At 37.2% G+C, this 19,050-nt stretch overlaps 1 protein-coding gene across 1 annotated transcript in view; it reads right to left on the minus strand.

The window, feature by feature from the left end:
* Nucleotides 1-19,050, minus strand: part of MAN1A2 (mannosidase alpha class 1A member 2) — a 138,857-nt gene that overhangs the window by 68,161 nt on the left and 51,646 nt on the right. Inside the window, exons 4-5 of the mRNA XM_017814630.1 lie at nucleotides 3,444-3,562; nucleotides 957-1,037 (exon numbers count right to left, since the gene is read on the minus strand). Coding sequence (XP_017670119.1) covers nucleotides 957-1,037; nucleotides 3,444-3,562 — 200 coding nt within the window. The remainder of the gene's footprint in view (nucleotides 1-956; nucleotides 1,038-3,443; nucleotides 3,563-19,050) is intronic.

Genomic DNA, 19,050 nt, shown 5'->3' on the forward strand with positions numbered 1-19,050 from the left:
ACACTCATACAAGAGAAAATTCACAGATCCCAGGATGATTCCGAAGACCTAAAGAGTCAACTAATTATGGATTTTCTCTTGGTTATTTTTAGGAGTGGAGCTTAATATACCTGAGAACCTGATGATATGTATGCAGTGCTTCCCTAAACAAAGGAGGAAGATACTTATGAACATCTGAAATTGTATTGAACCTTAAGCCATGATATATGTCTGGCAGTGAGCTACAGAAGGGCCATGAAAGATAAAGGACAAAATCAAAGAAATCAGACAGGCAACAGATTAAAGACAGGTAGCTGCTAAGACATGAGAAGAGCTATAACTTAATCTGTAGTTTGGGTCAGGCTCCAGCCTTGTCAAAGAATGTGAAGTAAGAGGTCACAGCAATGTGACTGTGGGACCAAAGAAGCTCATGGTTGCAAGTTTTTAGGTAAAAGCATTTTTTCAATATAAGTATGTCCTTGCATACATGCTCAGCAGTCTTTGATCTTTTTTAATAGAAGTTTCAAAAGTAGGACAAAATTGGCCTGCTATTTATCAGTCTGTCACTGAGAAAGTGGTAAGGAGATTGTGTAGTGCTTTGATGAAGCAAACCTACAGCCTTGCAGGACAAGTGACAAACCTATTCTTTCTCCCTTCATGAAGTTACGGAACATCAAAACAAGTTATTGTTGGCATGAGAAGGTTGACATTTCACTTGACATTTCAAGTTGATGTTTATTTGAGTAGATATCTTCTGAAAACATCTTGATAAAAGAAACATTTCAAAGCTCTAACAAAGGGTCCTAAATGGTGCCAGGTCTGCAGAGAAGCAAGCTTTAAAGATTCATACTCTAAGAATTTGGTTATTCTGGACAACTGACTCATGTAATTAGTTTGTAAACTGCTGAGAAATTAAAATTCTAGAAAGGTCTTCACAGAATACCTTGAATTTCACAGACATCTTCCACTCTCCTTACCTCTTGTCCTGAAAGGTAGTATGCTGCTAGAAGACCACCAATGAAGCGAATATTGACCTCAAATACAGACACTTCGGAATTCTAGAAGAGAAAGAAAGAATAAATAATAATCAATTTCTTATTCAAAGGAAAAAAAAAAAATCAAGGTAGAGGCAAGTAGATATCCTAAACCAAACTACATGCAAGGGTCTGTACTGTTTCAGTTTCTAGATCCATACTGAAATTCTTGTACACATCTTCATTACATCAAATGATAATTCTAATTACAGCTTCAAGTGATTTTTTTTTTAAATCAACTTAGTTTTTCTTCTGCCCTCTACTCATACTATCACCACAAAGTGCAATTACACTAATTTGGGGATGGTGGGAAAGAAGGCAAGGACCATACATTTCCATAATTCAGCATCTTTTCTCTTATGTTTAAGCATAACACCAAATCTTCTAGGTTTACAGGATAAAGCAGAATAATAATTACAGAATTCTCATAATGCACTTTTTTAACCTGAATTACTAATGAGCAATTTAAAATTCAGAGCTCCATTTTAACAGTTTCTGTCTAGGAACAGCCTTTATGTATTTAATGTTATGACAAGAAATACTGCAAGACTACCGAGAAACTCAGGAGAACAAACCATTTTATTGCCTTCCTCCACATTAATATCCTCAGGCTAAATTCAACAGTATCTTCTGACTCATTTAATGACAGAAAAATTAAGAAGAACCAGGTAATTTTAATATCTTTCTGACTCCCTCTGTGCCCCATTCACTCATTTGCCCACATACACTCCATCTGTCTCCCCCGTAAACTTCTCTTCAACCCATTAGACACAGAAATGCAGTTTTATTAAGAGATTTTGAGATGGGGTAGACTTTTCCTTTTATCCAGAAAAGTCACTAGAATGTACACTGTACAAGCTGACTCACCAATTCACACACAGATGAAATATATCCATAGGTATGTCTTTCCTTTCATGCTATTTCCAGGGCACCTCCAGTCATATCATGCATTTTGCTTGTGTCCAAAATCAATGCATTTTGCATGTATTACTTATTTCAGAAAGATTATATGAGTACTTTAAAGATTTCCTCAAATAGCACTGATGATTAAAAGCCTAAAGTTTGAAATACTCCCAAATATGAGTTTTTAGTAAAGGTTGTTCTTTTTTCATAAACAAGTGATACAAGAAAAATAACACCAATGCAGCATATGATTCCACTTAATAGCTATTAAAGTCATGAATCACACATGCAATGGTACAGTGTGAAGTGAAACAAAATATTTCCATTTCCAAGTAAAACAATCCAAGAGGAACAAATTCATGTATTTATAAACTTCAAACCATATAAGGAAATTACTCAAGTCTAGTGTATACACAGGACAACTCATTAACCTTCAGAGATAGTTTCTCATACATAGGAAGACGTAATTGAACCCTAGTGGGTCATGTAAATTTCTTCAATCCAAATCCTAGATTAATTCTGCAAATTTATATTGAAATTGCCTTAGATCAGAAAAAAGTTATGGAAGTAATTTAGTTCACCCTCATAATGGTATCATTATGTCTACACTGTCTCTGATATATTTAGGATCTTCAGTTTTAGACTGAATAATTATCTGGCACTAACTGAAAAAGCAAAGTAAAATTTCTTTAACATTTGCCAGACAGTTGATGTATAAAAGAAAAGGAAAAAGCTGAAACAAATAATTTCTGAAAAGTAGGATAAGATATAAAAACAACAGTAAGCATTTGCTGAATTCTGAGTGTATATCTACATTTAATTATGTGCATTTATTGAATGAAAAATTATTTTTGGAACCATAGGGCAAATCCAAGGACTGAAATAAAAATTCCATCACAGAGTCTGTGACAGTCCCAAAATCAGTAATAAGAACACTAATCAATAAGACTAAAATAGAGCCATTTCTTCCATGTAATGTTTCCAAACTCTGCATACACGAAGAATGTCAGATGCTGTATATGTCTGACTGGGAAATTCTTGTGATAGAAAAGGAAAACTCAACAACTCAGGTGGCATTTTTCACATTAAAACCCTTAAGGACATTGAAGAAGAAGAAGAAGAAGAAGAGATTGTGTTCTTAAGTAATTTACACACTGGCTTGGAGGAAATTTGTCTTTCATAGCTCAGTTAGTTGCAACTACTATCAGCTAATAAAACTTCACCTTTCTGCCTTCATTTCTGAGGCCCTGTTGGTTCTCACAGAACACTTTCTTCCATTATCCAACTATAATTCGCACTTTGAAAACACAATATATAGACATGACTTTACTTACAGTTGTAAGTGCAAAAGGGTTGAGGTATATTTTTTTTCCAAAATAAAGTTAGATACACAGAGAACTCAGTTAAAGCTTAGATATGACACTTTGATTCATATGTTTTTTAAGTTTCAGCTGAAAGATCTCTTCTGTCTCCCCCAAGGGGGACACTAAAAAGGACTAGAGAAATATTAGGGCAAGCTTTACTCACCACACTGAAATCAAGATTTTTGTCAATCCATTCTTGACCTTCTCTGAATTCATCATGAAGCCCCATGATATAAAGAGTATCCAATGCATCTACTATGGTAGCACCCATTTGCGAGTTTCCTACATGCAAAAAGAAGAACTTATATTACAAGTGATTATTTCATTACTTTTCTTAAACATCACAAACATGACAAAATAACAGAAGCAGTAGCAAAGCAAAGTTACTACAAAGATGTCAGCACAAAGAATAATCAAAACGAGCAAGGAATATCAGGTACATAAGAAGATTCCCATTTCTCTTTCAACGCACCACTCTGGAACAGTTTGGTTTCTGGGAAGAAAAGAAGACTAAAGATGGAAAAATAGCCCTTCTCATCTGCTTTTCTAACCTGAACTTGAGCAACTGCAGTTCGACACAAAAAAAAAGGGACAGAAAGACATTCAGCTTCAAAAAGCTACTAGGAATTCTAGGACAGAAGCATTAGGGAAAAAAAACCATATGCAAGATAAAACAATCCGTACTTGAAGTAACGTCTTGCATTTCCCAACATTTATTTCTGAAATGTTCAAAGTTTGCAATTATGGAAGTTACCTTATCATTGATAAGCATGGACTGACGAGCAGGGACGCACTGGCTTGGATTGACTGAGAAAGCCACAGTCCCAAGACGTTCACCTCAGTTTCTCCCGGGTTCACCAAGGTGAGTTGTTAATGGCTTTCTCAACTGTCACCATTTCAAGTGGAGCATTGAAAGACAAATAAAAATCAATGGTGCTTTACCCTAAAACGCCATTCACTTGAAACAGCAGCAATTTAGAGCTGATTGATGAGTGACTCATCGACTTGTACAAGGGAGACAGGATGATGAGGTAGTGAGTCATTGCCCATGTTAGCACTGGTCTCCTCGGGCCACCCCTACCTAAGCTGTTGCCCTCAGTAGGCAGAGATCGTTGTTTCTAGAGGAAAGCAAAAATTACCATCGGTTTTATTTGTTTTCATAGAGTGTATAAAATGTCCTATGCACTAAGAAAATAGTCAAATTTCACTGTTCATACCAGTAATCTATAAACCAGTACAATTACTATGATTAGCCATTTAATGACAGTAGTGTCCTAACAAGCTAAGCCTATTTTAGGTTTTTTTTAATGTGCTTTTCACCCGTAATGGAATCTCTAAAGAGCAGTGTTCCTGCATGGTATTTTCTATTCCATTTCTGACTTTCACATGGTTAGAGTTATTTTTTCCCCTCAAGCATAACAATAACTGAATGAAACCAACAACCCCATCGTATTTTTTTCACAAACCTAAATGACTGACACACATGCAAGCTTAACTCCATTTTCAGGGACTTCTTTCCCCAAATAATAAAAATTAAACACAACAGTATCTCACCAACTAATTTCTTAAGAAACAGTCATGCATCATTTTTAATTAATTTCAATTAGATATGGAAAGCCTATAGTTAGTGGTATTTGTTAAGAATATTCAAGTACAGATCATGACACACCATCTTTTGCAAGATTAATTAAAAGACGTTCTCTGACAAACTGGCCACCATCCACAACTATAGTTCTGAGGATATGAATTCACCATGGTGCATAATTACTGTAAGGTTTAACGCCTTCAGCCAAATTCCACTGCTTGTCCTGAAGTGGAGGTTGCTTTGAGCAGAGCTACAGTACTGCACTTAACTTCACACCTTCTCATAAGCATAATGTGACAGTTATCTAAGATATCACTTCAAAAATATGCAAATCAGACCAGGATATAAGGACTACCTTCAGTACCAGCTGACAAAGTATCTTTTGACATGAAACTGGAATGTGTTATACTGATTCCAGGACACATTCAAAGTAATTTCTGTTCCTTTATTTAAACCACGTTGATAAAACTTTCAAATACGCAAAGTGTCTGAACAAATAGGGATACATACCCTTGGGAAATCCTGAAAGTTCCTCTTGTAATAGTTTCAAAAAATAAAAACCTTGTAAGTTAAACACAGTGGTAATCACATCAGTAAGCTCTCATATTATTCAACTGGCATGGGGTAAGGAGAACACATTGCATGGGAATGGATGGGTGTGTCATTGTCTGCCATCCCACACCCGAGCCTCCCCCAAAAAATTTCAAACACCACAGTAACAATCACCCACAGTTTTCTAGATCTCAGAAATACATTCCAGTGTCCACAATGTGGGACAGCAGTATGTTGGGCACAAGAATACCTAATTGCCAGTCCTCAAGAAAACATCTTCACAAATTTAAACCACCTTTTTCATGGAGTTCTCTGCACAGAACCATGAAAAAAGGGCCATGGAAATGCAAGAGCACATGACTACTTTTGCCATCTTACGAATGAAACAGAAGCATTCAGAAAGAGCAGAACAGACCTCTCTCCAGAATTGACCAAAAGTGTCCACAGTTTCCCTAATGCATCTCATAATGACTGAACAATATGACTTCACCAAATACAGACAAGAAATCTGCTTCCATCATCACTGTGTTAAAAGCGAGCCCTCAACCCCACATACAGAGATCACACCTAAACCAGTGGTCCCCAAAAGGGATTGCCTGACAACCTGTTTCATGCTGTTTACAGCTGCAGAAACAAATGCAGCCCAAAACAGTAAAACAGACTTGCTCAGCGTTTTTTCCCCTAAGAGTCAATTAAAGGCATAGCATTGTACTCTAAACTTTTGTCTGGGCTATACTCTGATAGTTTGTTGAAGCTCTCCCTCCTCCTCTCTTTACACTCCTTTCTCTCATATATTTATGTTTATATTTCCTAGAAGCACAAACATCAAACAAAACATTACTGAGCAAAGCCCCTTCTACTCACACTTTGCCTCTTCCCTGAGCGGTGATGGGTACCTGTTTCTGAGATGCAGATCAGTACTGTTATAGTTTCTAGACTCCATGTGAGAGCTCAATTGTTTTTTAACACCATCTCTTAAGGATAGCATTTATATCCCAACCTATCATAAATTATTAGTTTTTCTTCTTTCTTATAAGTAGGGTTTTTCAACCAAATTTGGGTTATTTTTCTTTTTTCTGCATGAGTATTTCTTCTTTGAGGAAGACTCAGAAGAACAATCTTTGTTTTTTCAAACTCTTTTGGTTGAACACGTTTTCAAAAGGTCAAGAGATGACAAGTCAATATTTTGCAACAGATTGTCTACCCAGTCTTCTTCCTTTACTGTCAATCAGGCAGCACAAAAACAGCTAATTCTCTCCTCCTGGGCACTGAGGCAGAAGAGTCCAAAATGAGGCACTCACACCCAGAAGTTTTGTGCTGAATAGAAGGCAGCCCTGGACTTAAGGCAACACTGAGGACAATACACATGTAACACACTGGGTGCCCCATACTCTGGTAGAAGTACAACTTAAAACCATTTATGAGTTTGATTAAAGAGTAAAATTAATTGCTCTAAGCTTTCTTCAAGGACTATGTGGAAAGGACATCATTCTTAATTTGTTCCTAAATAAGAGCTTCCACTGAATTCTTCTCTATCTGCTCAGGTCTACAACCTAACCAAAACAGGCAGTGATGTTGTCATAGCTGTCTTCATCTTGAAATTCACTGCAATACCATTAGCAGTAATACCAATGCAGCAAAGCATTAGCTGAAATATAAGCAGGAAGAAACAGCAAGTGTTCAAAGATCATTGACCTGAATTAGTGTCATTCGTGGTACCATAGGGAAAGCAGACTGCAATGGATAGGCAGCTGTACTCCCCCCTCCTGATGTTGATAGAAACCATTCTTCTCAAGTCACAAAGAGAAATCACCTTCCATTCATAATAAAGGATGGTGGGAGTTTTTTTTATTTCATAACCACACAAATATCCATAAATTTTGCTGTAAAGGACAAGAGTATAGCCTTCTTGGACTTAAACTGTAGAAGGTGGTCATTTGAAGAGCCATAAAGTAACCATAAAGTAACCTTAACAACAAGATTACAGTTTAGAGGAGCATACACTGCTTGCTACCACTTCAACCAATCTGATCTATTATTGCTCCAGACACAGAGAGAGCAGATGTCTTACTGTGGTGAAAAAGGTTATAAAACAATTAAACTACAATGGAAAATAACACTCCTCCTAACTGGAGGCACTCCTCCCAGGGTCTGCCTCTGTTCAATAAAAAGGCTCGACTAGTCATGTTGCATAAGATAATAACTGATTCCAAAAAGGCTCAGTTTTACAAACGTCAGATTAGGAAGTCTCCTCTCCATATAATTATAGTTCTAGTTGATTGAGCTCCAAATTTAATGAAGTTTGCCTAATGAATGCAATGCTTATTCTTCAAAATAAAACAGAACATCCATCACAAGCTAATGGAAGGAATTTACCACGAAATAGTTGAACTACTAAGAAAATCATGCACACTCTCATTAAGCAACAGTATTATTCCAAAGGACTGCAAAACAGTAATTCAGATTTGTATTTAGGTAGAATTCTGTTTCCTCAGATAAGCCAAATAATTCCTTCACTTGATAGCACATAAATCTACAGTTTGAAATATCTAGCAAATCGTATGACTAAGTGTAAAATATCAAGCCTCTAAAAGAAAAACTATTTTCCTATCCAGAATTCTTTCAGTATGCCAAAGCACTAGATGAAGAATTGGTTTATTTGTACCATTTGAAAGTTTCACAAGAGACTATGAAAGTACAAGGGAGACAGATCATTGTCATGAGTTCTGTCACAAAAAGAATATGAAGAAAACAAATAGCCCATTTTCATTATACCATAAGTGTAGAGATTTAGAAAGTCTGATATCAGCTACAGAATTGCTTAGAGTATTTATTATGTGGAAGCAGAAGAGACTATGAGCAGTGAGGTACTAGAGAAAATATGAGAATAAGCACAGATGAATTATGAACAGAGAAGACTGAAGATATGAGCCACAGACAAGTTAAATAAGGAACAAGATGACAAATCAAAACTCTGCATCAGCAAACTGAAGTCATGCACTTTGAGTTGAAAGGTAGTCATCAAATAGGTGCTTCACAGAAACGTCATTTGACACATCGCCCATACCTACTCCTTATTTCAACATGTATACACCACACACAAATCTCATTACTTCTCCTGAAAAACACTTCCATGGGGGCTTTCATTAGCCCAAACTGAGGGTGGAGGTGTACTGAGTCTGCATGGGACTGAGCTAATTTTCTTCACAGCAGCCTGTACAGTGCTGTGGTTTGGATATGTGACTAAAACAGTATTGATAACACACTAAAATTTTGACTATTGCTAAGCAGTGCTTGCACAGCAACAAGGCTTTCTCTTTTTCTCCCCTGCTCTGTGCCCCCACAGTGAATAAGCTGGGGGTAGGCAAGACGTTGGGGAGAGAATTTTCCTTCTTACCCTTTCTCTGCTGCCTGTGCTCTAACACTTTTGTGTCCCAACACACTTGGGACACAACACCAAGTGTGTCTTACAACACACTTGGTATTTACCCAGAGACCAGCCTGAGGAGTAACAAACCTGAAGGAAATCCAGCCTATTCAAATGGATCTCTCGTTACCAAAATGCAGACTGCTGCTACAAAGTCAAGGAAACCAGCCTAAGCCGAAAATTACTGTGAGGCCACTCTGCTTCCAAGCCAAGTCACATAAATAGCCCTAATAGGTGCATGTAACCATTTGTACTCTTCTACCTTATGCCGTTGACTGAGAAGGAAGTATTTTATTATTACTCAGAAAAGATTGCAGATGACAGATCCAAAAGCAGGATGCTCACCAGTTCATTTACGGTCAAGGTACGGTTTTAGTATTTCCTACACCAGTGACAAAATAACACAGAAATCTAATAAAGACTATTATTCCTGTTTACAAGGACAGCCTGTGGACACCACCAGCAGCTATGTTTTGAAGAAAGCTAAGGGAATTGGCAAGATTGCTTGGGGAAGAACAAGCAGTTAGATACAGTAAAAGCACTTGGGCTGTTATTGAAGACAACTAACTCTACGTGATACAAACAGCAAGTATCTCTGTCATAAAACATCCACGTTCTGGAAATAAGTTATTTTATATTTTAGAAAGCCAACATATCTTCCCAAGCATTAGAAAGCTGAAATCCATAGTTAGTTATGTGTAAAGACTGGAGATCTAGATGTAAGGAAATGGCTTTCACTCAAAACAGTATGGCTAACAGGATGATCAGAGTGATCAACAGAACCGTAAGATACGAACAGAGCTCATCTGCCACAAATACTACTGGTCTCAGTCACTCATATCCAGTTCTTGTTTTTTTCCAGGGCCCTAGAAACTAGAAACAGAACCTATCCCTACTGGTGCAGAATGCATTTGATTACTGGTGTATTTATTTGAGAGTGGAGGGAGGTTCAATTTGCAAAAGGAATGTAAGACGACCGAAGTCTCAAGGGATTTGAGACTTTATCTTTTTGATTTGAGACTTTATATTTTTTGATTTATCTTCATTCCTAAGATAAATTTCCACTAAGATGGGTGACCTCAGTTTGAGAGTGATCCAGCACTACCCACAGAGCAACCCAACCACTGGGTGTGCACAACCATAGAGGAGATCCTCCCAATTTCACCACAGTGATTCCAGAAACAAAAGAGATGTAAAGCCTCCCCAAGGAGAAGTATATACTGTCACACTTCGAACCAGAAAGTTTATTTTTCACATAGGCAGGTGTTTCAATCCCTAGTAACAGAGTGAAAATGTTTCCTTGATAAACTCAGCCTGATATTCAATGAAGAGTTGTTACAATCTTAAAGAAAACAAATATTCTTGTTATTGATATTCCTGTCTGCCCAGCTTGCTTTGAAAAACGCAGACTGGGCAAGACTTTATTGATCTAGGGAAATTAGACTATTATCTCCTAAAAAAAGATTCAAATAATTCAAGCTTTCAGACTGTAGCAACGGGACTTCTTGATGTGACAGACAATTACAGACATGGTAGGAAAATATGTAACATGAAAATTAAATGCAAACAATTATCAACAGTTCTCTATATCTCTAATGAGGCTCTGGCAATAAAGCTGCCACTACTGAAGCATACCACTTGCAAAATATCTTAACAACTCAGGAAGAACAAGATAACATTTAAGAAAATTAATTAAACTTTTGAACAAGAGAGTTTAATTTCACTGAGAAAACAAGTGCCTCAAAATTAGTCGATGAAACCATACATTTAATACAAAACTGCAATATATGATTTCAGCTCAGTCATAAAATACAATGAATAAGCCTTTAAGTATCCATGAAGAAACCAATTGCCTTTAACATTTTAGACTAATTAAAAAAGCAGAACAAGAAACTAAGCATGTTGATTGCTTAGTTCTGTTAAATTGCTCATAATAGACAACATGAAAAGGAGGTCTTAATGTTTTGTACCACGCAATAAAGTACTTTAGCATATAAATAACATTAAATAATCAATTTTAATGCTTTCCTTAATTTCATAACTGAGGAAGTAATGGGAGTGAAGCACTGAAGTGTATGCTAGTCTTTGAATATATTAAAAACTGGACCACAGCTAGATGTGATTAATCAGCAAACTGCTGCTCAAATAGCTATGTTCTTAAGACCCAAATTTTAAAACTTAGTGTCTAAGAATCTATACTACAGTAAACATTCCTCTTCTCTGCTCCTCACTTGATTGCTTTACTTTGCTCTCTAACTAAATCTTCTATGGCCCTTCAAATTAATTCGAAAGTCATGCAAGCAAGACTTGAATGCAGTTTCTTTAGTACAAAGACTTAATGTCCTCAAAACTAATCCGAAAAGGGCTTATGATCAATATCGGACCACTTCAATTTTCTACATTTCAATCCATTTGTCTCCATATTTTTTGGTTATTTTATTTCTTAGCACAAACACAAAACTGAATTACTGTAGACAGAAGAAGGACTGTGTGCAGAGCATAATGAAGATTACTGCAGAAACTATGATCTGAGTTAGGGGAAGTTTATATAATGGCCAGTCTTCGCGAGTGAAGATTTGGGAAAGGTCATTAACGCTTCGAGCCTGCGCAGTGGATTTTTTAGGTGAGACACAGCGTGCGCTGAACTGAGCCCACCCTTTAATCCTGAGGTTCATCTGCCGGGGCCGAGCAAGCTTGGACAGTGGCAGTGAGGGTCTCAGAACGTAGGTTTGTTTAGAGTGACCTCTTAGATGGATTGCCTTACAGGGCTAAGGAGCTCCATCTGCCCGGGGGGCTGGGAATCGAACCCGGGTCACAGCGGTGAGAGTCCTGCACCCTAACCACTAGAGGCCCCAGGAAGTTTAAGACCTCGTGATAACTGAAAGGCCACAATATCAGGAGAGAAAGATTAGGATGAAGTTCAGAGTAGGAAAGGAAGGAGAGAGAGAGGAGATGGCATTAAATCGGCATTACATGGGACGGAAGTGTATCAGAAGGGAAGCAAGAATAATGTGCGAGAAGTGAATGGTGACGACAATCTGCTGCGCACATGAAGCAGTCCATCAAAACTAACCAGAAATACAGATCTGAATCAAGTCCATTTTGAGAAAGCAGGAAGTGGAAGACTGAAAGGAAAAGTACCTATGAACGATGGCACAGAAGTATGCAGAACCTAAACACTGGCAGCAGCCAGTTAAACCCAGCAGGAAGCAAAGCAAGACTAATATTTGACAGTAAATAAGAGAACAAGATGTTATCTGGACTCGAGTGTAGTTGTGTGACCTGATGTACGAAGCAAGCTAAGTACTCATCTTCCCAGACAAGATACAACCTCTTACAGGTAATTGTGAGCTAAGCTACTTTGTCAGTTAGGTAGTAGGAAAAGCATCACACACGCCAAAAAAACCCCAAAACCAACCAAACAAAAAACCCTACAAAACACAAACAAACACCATAAAACCAAACCAAACCAAACCCAAAACAAAACACCTAAGAGCCATCATGCCACAAAAGCTTTTCTATCTTTAGGTAGAAGCTTGTGCCACTTTCACACATTTTGGTCCAAACCACATTCTACATTTTCTTTGGAACAGCTGAAGAGGAGCTGATTTCAGTGTGGTAGCCATAAAACTTTACCAGAACGGTGCAAAACTTGAGTGAACAGTATCAGTGTATTAGGCACAAGCACAGTGCTACACTCATGTGGTTGAACTGTTTCTGAATTGCAACTGCCTTGTACATCTGCCAGCTTCGGATCACAACAAAGCGTTCTCGCATCTGCCTCCCTCTTCGTAACATGTGCCCATTTGGTTGTCCTCAGCATATATAGTTTTAGAGCTCAGTATGCTAATTCTTACTTAGCTGTCATGCCTGTTTACTTAATATTTTAACACAGTCCAAAACAGACTGCATAGCTTTAATTTCACGCTCTGTTCCTAATTCCAAATGATAGGAAACAAGTTTAAATTCATGAACAGAATTCCCAGAACCTAAATAATTCCCAAATCAAAACAAATGTTAAGTTCAAAGATTTCCAATGGGAAATAATTTTTTTTCCTCAGAGCAAACCATCTGGTTTATAAGAGAAGAGCATGAAAGGATGCGATTAGAAAGAATCAAAATTCTCAAACTGAATCTTAGCCCTGAACTATAGTATGGCTTAATTTCTTCACTACCATTTCATGCAGATGTTTACCTCGCTATTCTACAACACAGGTTATAGAAATGATGTGTGTTTATCTAATTCCACCTTTTTTTTGTGCATCTCTTTTTTTTTTGCTGTTAAAGCAGAATTTTCAGTCTTTTGAGCAATGTCATAGGATTAAACATCATTGGTCCAAAAACACATAAAAAAAAGCCACTGAGAACAACTGACCTAAATGTGTTGTACATGAGCTAATACAAACTGGGTGAGAAGAATTCAGTGGGAATATTGTATTATTAAAAAGAACAGAAACAGCTGCTCATGGTGAATTTTCCTGATATGCACAGGCACACTTGTGACAATTTGATGAACTATCAATGACATTCAAAAAAGATTCTTAGCTAAGCAGTTGTTTTTATCTATGGCACCAGTATTGTAAAACAGCTGAGGGAACACAGACAGATTGCATCCTGCCTGCACACATTTACAAGTTTTAGAGAACAACTATATTCTGAATAAGTGTGACATGTATTGCAGTGAAGCAAAATAGTGTTAACACACCACTATTTGCCCAATTAGCAGCATCAATCAGAAGACAGCTTTTAAATTATATGAACTGAGGAAGAGTCTGAAATATTGTAAAGGGAAGTCTTATCTTCAGACAAATGTTGAGGTCTCTTTAAGAAGTGAACTTGTATACGGAAAGAGAGCATACACAGAAGGAATGTGAGAACATCTCTTAACTAAAGCTTTTAAGAAAACTAACCTACCACAGGATAAGAAAAAATTCTCATGCAGGTGAGTAACTGTTATAAAGAAAGGAAATGGGATAAGTATAAACAACCAATTATCACTGTGAGGTGAAACCACCAGTGGGATCCTATAGAGATGAATGCTTGGGTAAGTAATTATTTATTAAATAATTTGGAAATATTTATAAATATTTATAAATAAATATAATTGGATACAGTGGATTAGGATTTTGAAAAGGAATGCTACTGCAGAAAAGCTACCCTGTAGTGTTTTTCTAGACTCCATAAGATACAAAATACAATTACTAGGAAAGGAACAGTGAACACAGCAGAAAATAGAACAAAGATTCAGTCTTCCTCTTAAAAACAAACAAAAAAAAGAACTTGAAAAGATAAAAGGAAAGGAGATAAGTCATTTCTCATACATACATTTTTTCATACCTGATATGTTAACAGGCTAAGACTCTCCATACAAAACAGGCATACAACTGAGGACATATGCAGTTCTACAGACTCAAGAATGGCGAGGAAAAGATGAATAAGAGACCAAAACCGGTCACCCAGGACAGTGAGCAGATTTCAAAAGTAAAAAGTTTCCCACACAATATCAAATCAAACTATGGAACCCCTCATAAAGGGATATGTTGAGCGCTCTTAAGTTTGCCCAGACTCTAAAGTAGCATGCACGAAATCAAAGAAAAATAAACTAAAAGTTATTAAATAAAACTTGCTGCCTCTGACCACAGAAGCACTAACACTGCACAAACTTCTGTAAGGCTATAGAGTACTCAGACACAAGCTCACTTACTATAAGCTTTTCCTGCTCTTACATTTTTTTCCCTTGGTACTTGCTGTAAACAATTTTTGAAGGATGAGTAATGATCATCTTTGATCTTTAATCCAACCTGAACAAACTTTTCCTGCGATATCAGAACACTGTTCTAATTACAAAAAAAGCCAGCAACTCAAATAGTTATGCCCTTTCTCAAAATTTTATCTTTCCAAAATTTGTGTTACTGGCCAAAAAAATACACATTCAATGTACATATAATATTCAACACTGTCTCGTTGTAGTCGCTCATTACTAAGTTTGCAGAGGACACAGGTACATGGGCCTGTCCTAAGGCCAGATCCATTTACTTTAAAATTGAATAGAAGCTGATATACAGAGATTAGCCTGAAATTTGCATCGTGAAATTACCTCTCTTTACTAGTTAGCATGAATGGATTTTCTTTCCCCTTTCATCTGCCACACGAAAAGGCAATGATGGGTAGATTACTTGTGCAGGTACAGTTAAAAGATAAGAACTACTGCTCACTAAGTAGGTTTTTTTCATCAAGATAACATATAGTCAAGAACATTTTTGTTTACATATAGACCTCATATTCCTTTTTTTGTGCTCATTTATCCTCCTCATGGATTCAGAGGCTGAACTCATGCACAGAAAAAGGATGCTGAACAGAAGCTATGTTTCCCATCTTTATTAGGATTTTACAGTGAGAAGGCACAAGAAGTTTTCAGCCATATTTTCAGAAGGTCATCCTTCAGCCTTTACTTTAGGGTATATCATCTAATTTCTTCCCAGTAAAAGTGTTTGTCTCCGTACTGTTTATAAATTTTTGCAGGTATTTTGCCAGCTTAAAAAAAAAAACCAAACAGAAAATACAGAAGGCCCATGAAACCAGACACCCACGACATTCAATTAAGTGAACTTCAGAAGTAAATTGCAACTAATCAGGTGACAGCAGATGATAGTGTCAGAGCAACTCAGGCAGTCCAGTAACTGTTACAAGGACAGATAACCAAAATGTCTAATAAACCAATGAATATTTCCAAGGGTAAATTAAAAAAAAAAAATGTGTTACAACATTTTCTTGTAGTGCTTACAAGAAATATTCCGCCTCTCATTTTTAGGACCACAAACTCAACAAAGAAATCACACTCCTCTCCCAAGCTATACTGTACTTGTCAAAGGTACTGGAAAAACAGACTCCTGAGCCTGACTCAGCTCCTTCTTGCAACAGCCCCCATGTCCTTGTCGTCTGACAAATGTATTTTCTGAACGGAGCTTGGGAGTATCGCTGCTCCCGCTCTCTGGCACAGCAGAGAAATGCACTGTCAGATCTCCATTGCTTAGCAACACAAAGATCTGCAGCAAGAGCTTCCTACACTGCGGCAGTGGGCAGTTGGCAGCTGGCTCAGCAACTTTCTCCAGTGTCACAAGGGTTTACCAGTGGCACGGGCAGCAAAAGGTTGAGACAGGCTGTGCACAAGCCAGGCAACAGGACGCACTCAGTGAGGTGGTAGAAACCAAGTAGTACCCGGCAAGTTAAAAAATATTCAGCACACTAGCTGCCCCGACTGAATCCTTAAGTTGTTCCCTTGGACACATGTTGCTCATTAATGACATTGAACGTGCCAGACGAAAATCCCTCACAAAAAAGAGAATGGCTTCATTTGGTCAACTTTAAGGAAGAGATAAGGCACTGCATTGCAGCCTTGAGGCTCTACCACGTAACACAAATGCAACCGTGACTTCATTCACAATTTTCTCTTCCCCCCTAGAAGACAAGATCCCAAGACAGAGCTGGAGGACATCGCAGATTAAATTGACTGTTTGGGTAGCATGTAAGGTGAGAGAACAGGAGAGGCATGAAAGCCCTATTGATACGTGAGACAGTTCTAGTGTGACAAAATACAAAATGATGATTTTATTAAATCTTTGTGCATAAGAATGGGCATATCTGTATGCAAGAGCCTACAACTAAAACTTGATATCATTCTTAAGGTCTTTTTACACCCTTCAAAACAATCTAGACATATAACTGTTTATGGATATATACATTATCAGATTGTCTTCATCTCTAGACAGAATACATCCAAATGCCAGGTTTAGAAATACACTGCTAGTAATATGGAAATTTTTCAGTTTTGCCAGACTTGTATAAATACTTTGCCATATACTTATTGCTTGAAAAAAATGCACATCTTCCCTTTATTTTTAGACAGTAAAATTATCAAAACAAAACAAAAAACAATACCAAAACAACAAAAAAAACCACACCACAAATTTTAGAACTCTCATTTCAGAAAGTATCAGGTAAGATGACAGCCCATGATTTCTAGTTTTGCTGAAGACAATGTTCCAAATCGCCCAAGGATTGTGGTCTATTTTCTTTACCTTTTTCCTTAAAAGTCAGTCAGGTTCTCAAATAAACATTGTTTTAGAAAAATAAAGATTGAAGACTGATAGAAACTAAGTAGTACAAACTATTAAATTTAACTCACAACAAAGTATCCTTACAGCTTATGGTACAGTAATCAGTTCATACCATACTGAAGTAAAAGATACCACAAACGTACATCTTAAAACTCTGAAGCATATTTGGACTGATGTTCACCTACAGGTCATCAAACAAGTGCAGGGACAAATCATCCTCAAACAGCATGTTTCAGACGGTTACTCTCATCCTCAAACGCAAATCCAATCAGATTTCATTACAGCAAGAGAATCCAACAGTATCATCAACTACTCTGGTTTTGGCTAAACTCAGAAAACCTTCTGAAGAAAGCTCAGTGTTTGTCATGCTTGCTCATTATCTTACGTGCATCGTTTTCCATCAGCCTTTTCTCTCCATACTTTGTGTTCTAATGAGAACTTGACCCAGATCCCATAGAAACCCACCTCTGCAATAATGCCCTAAGGCTGCCATCAAATTATTCCAGCAATTTAAGCAGTCCAACAAAAAAGGTTCACTTTTTTTTTTTTAAGCTTAGCTGCTACAACCTTTGGCAGAGTTACAAATTAAAATTTAAACTGGAAAAAAAATTTACACCTCTCTGCTGTACTTTCTCTTTGCCTTTCATATTTCATCTTATGGGGTAGGAATAAATAACAAATCTTGAGAATACCTGCCTTTTCAAAAACAGGTAAGTTATCATCCTGTTTCACCAACAGAGAACCTATAAAGGTTTGGTTTATATGTCATCTAAATGTAAATATCTTTAAAAGCTCACCAATTCCCAATGGTACTTTCCCAAAGCAGCACCATACTACTGTTGTGACCCAGCAATTGAAGAGGTACTATTCAAGATTATAACTACTGACTGACTACACAGTTTGACTGACGAGTATTTTTAGCAGGTTCTCCTTTACAATTTACAGTCAGACATCTCAAGAAGACCAGCAACAGTTTCTAGTTGCAGGCCAACTAAAGCAACCCTAGCTGGTTTCGTTATAGAAGTCAAGCTAATAAATTGAGGAAGCCCATATATGTTCCCGTTGGCATGCTTCAGTGAGGCATAGAGCATCTTGCTTTTAAGTTTACAAAGTTTATCCTTCCTCATATTTTTAATGACTTAAAACTAAGATTTATAAGAACAGAGCAGGCCACCTGGTCTCCCCTTCTCTGACCCCAGTCTGAACCCTGCTAGATCTTGCCATGTTAGAAACACTGATGTTCCTCTTGGCATAGATATGGATATACACTTCTTCGGACAAAAGCAGAGTCCACCAGAGAAGACTAATGACTTATTTGCCTTCCACATTGAATCATGTTTACCTCACTTGAGAGTTATCAGTAAACCTGATTTCCCAAAGATTCATGCAAATGGTTGCAGTGTCAACCAGCGATACCATCTCCTTGCAGAATCTCACAGATGTGCTAGGAATTGAAATGGAAGACTGCAGACCGCAGTAATGGCAGAAAATAGTTTGGGTCACATCATCTTTCAGGTGAATAATAAAAACAAGTTTTGCTAAGCATCTTTTTCTTAAAACTAGCATGAGATTTCAAAAATAATTATGCAATCCTTCTTTAAGGGCAAATATTGCTGGGAATGGTGACATTAGGGGTAATAGAGATTGGCAAAGAATTAGGAATAACAAAACAGCCTAGATAGTTCTTGGTAGAAAGGCCAATTTCCACACACATATTCCCCCCATCAACCACCCACCAAATGAACAACAGTTGATTCTATTCTTATATTAAGTATACTTAATATATACTGCAAGACTATGTATTTTAGAAAAGTTTTCCACATGAAATAGCCTTGAGCAATAATGACATGACTTGGCTAAAAATTAAATGGCACAAAATAGCATCTGGATTTTAGAAGGACAGACGCATAGGAACTGGCTGCTAGAGTTAACTGTAACAAGAGGAGCAGAAACTTTAATGTGGAAAAAGCCTGCAATTTCTTTCAGAAAGCAATGCCAAAACTTAAAAAATACATCATTCTAAAGAATAAGCATTCCAAGGAGAAAAAAGCTGAAGTCCTCCAGACTCATTAGGAGACATGTTAGAAGT

Source organism: Lepidothrix coronata, unplaced genomic scaffold (genome assembly GCF_001604755.1).
Source record: "Lepidothrix coronata isolate B3197 unplaced genomic scaffold, Lepidothrix_coronata-1.0 Scaffold46, whole genome shotgun sequence".
NCBI classification, from domain to species: domain Eukaryota; kingdom Metazoa; phylum Chordata; class Aves; order Passeriformes; family Pipridae; genus Lepidothrix; species Lepidothrix coronata.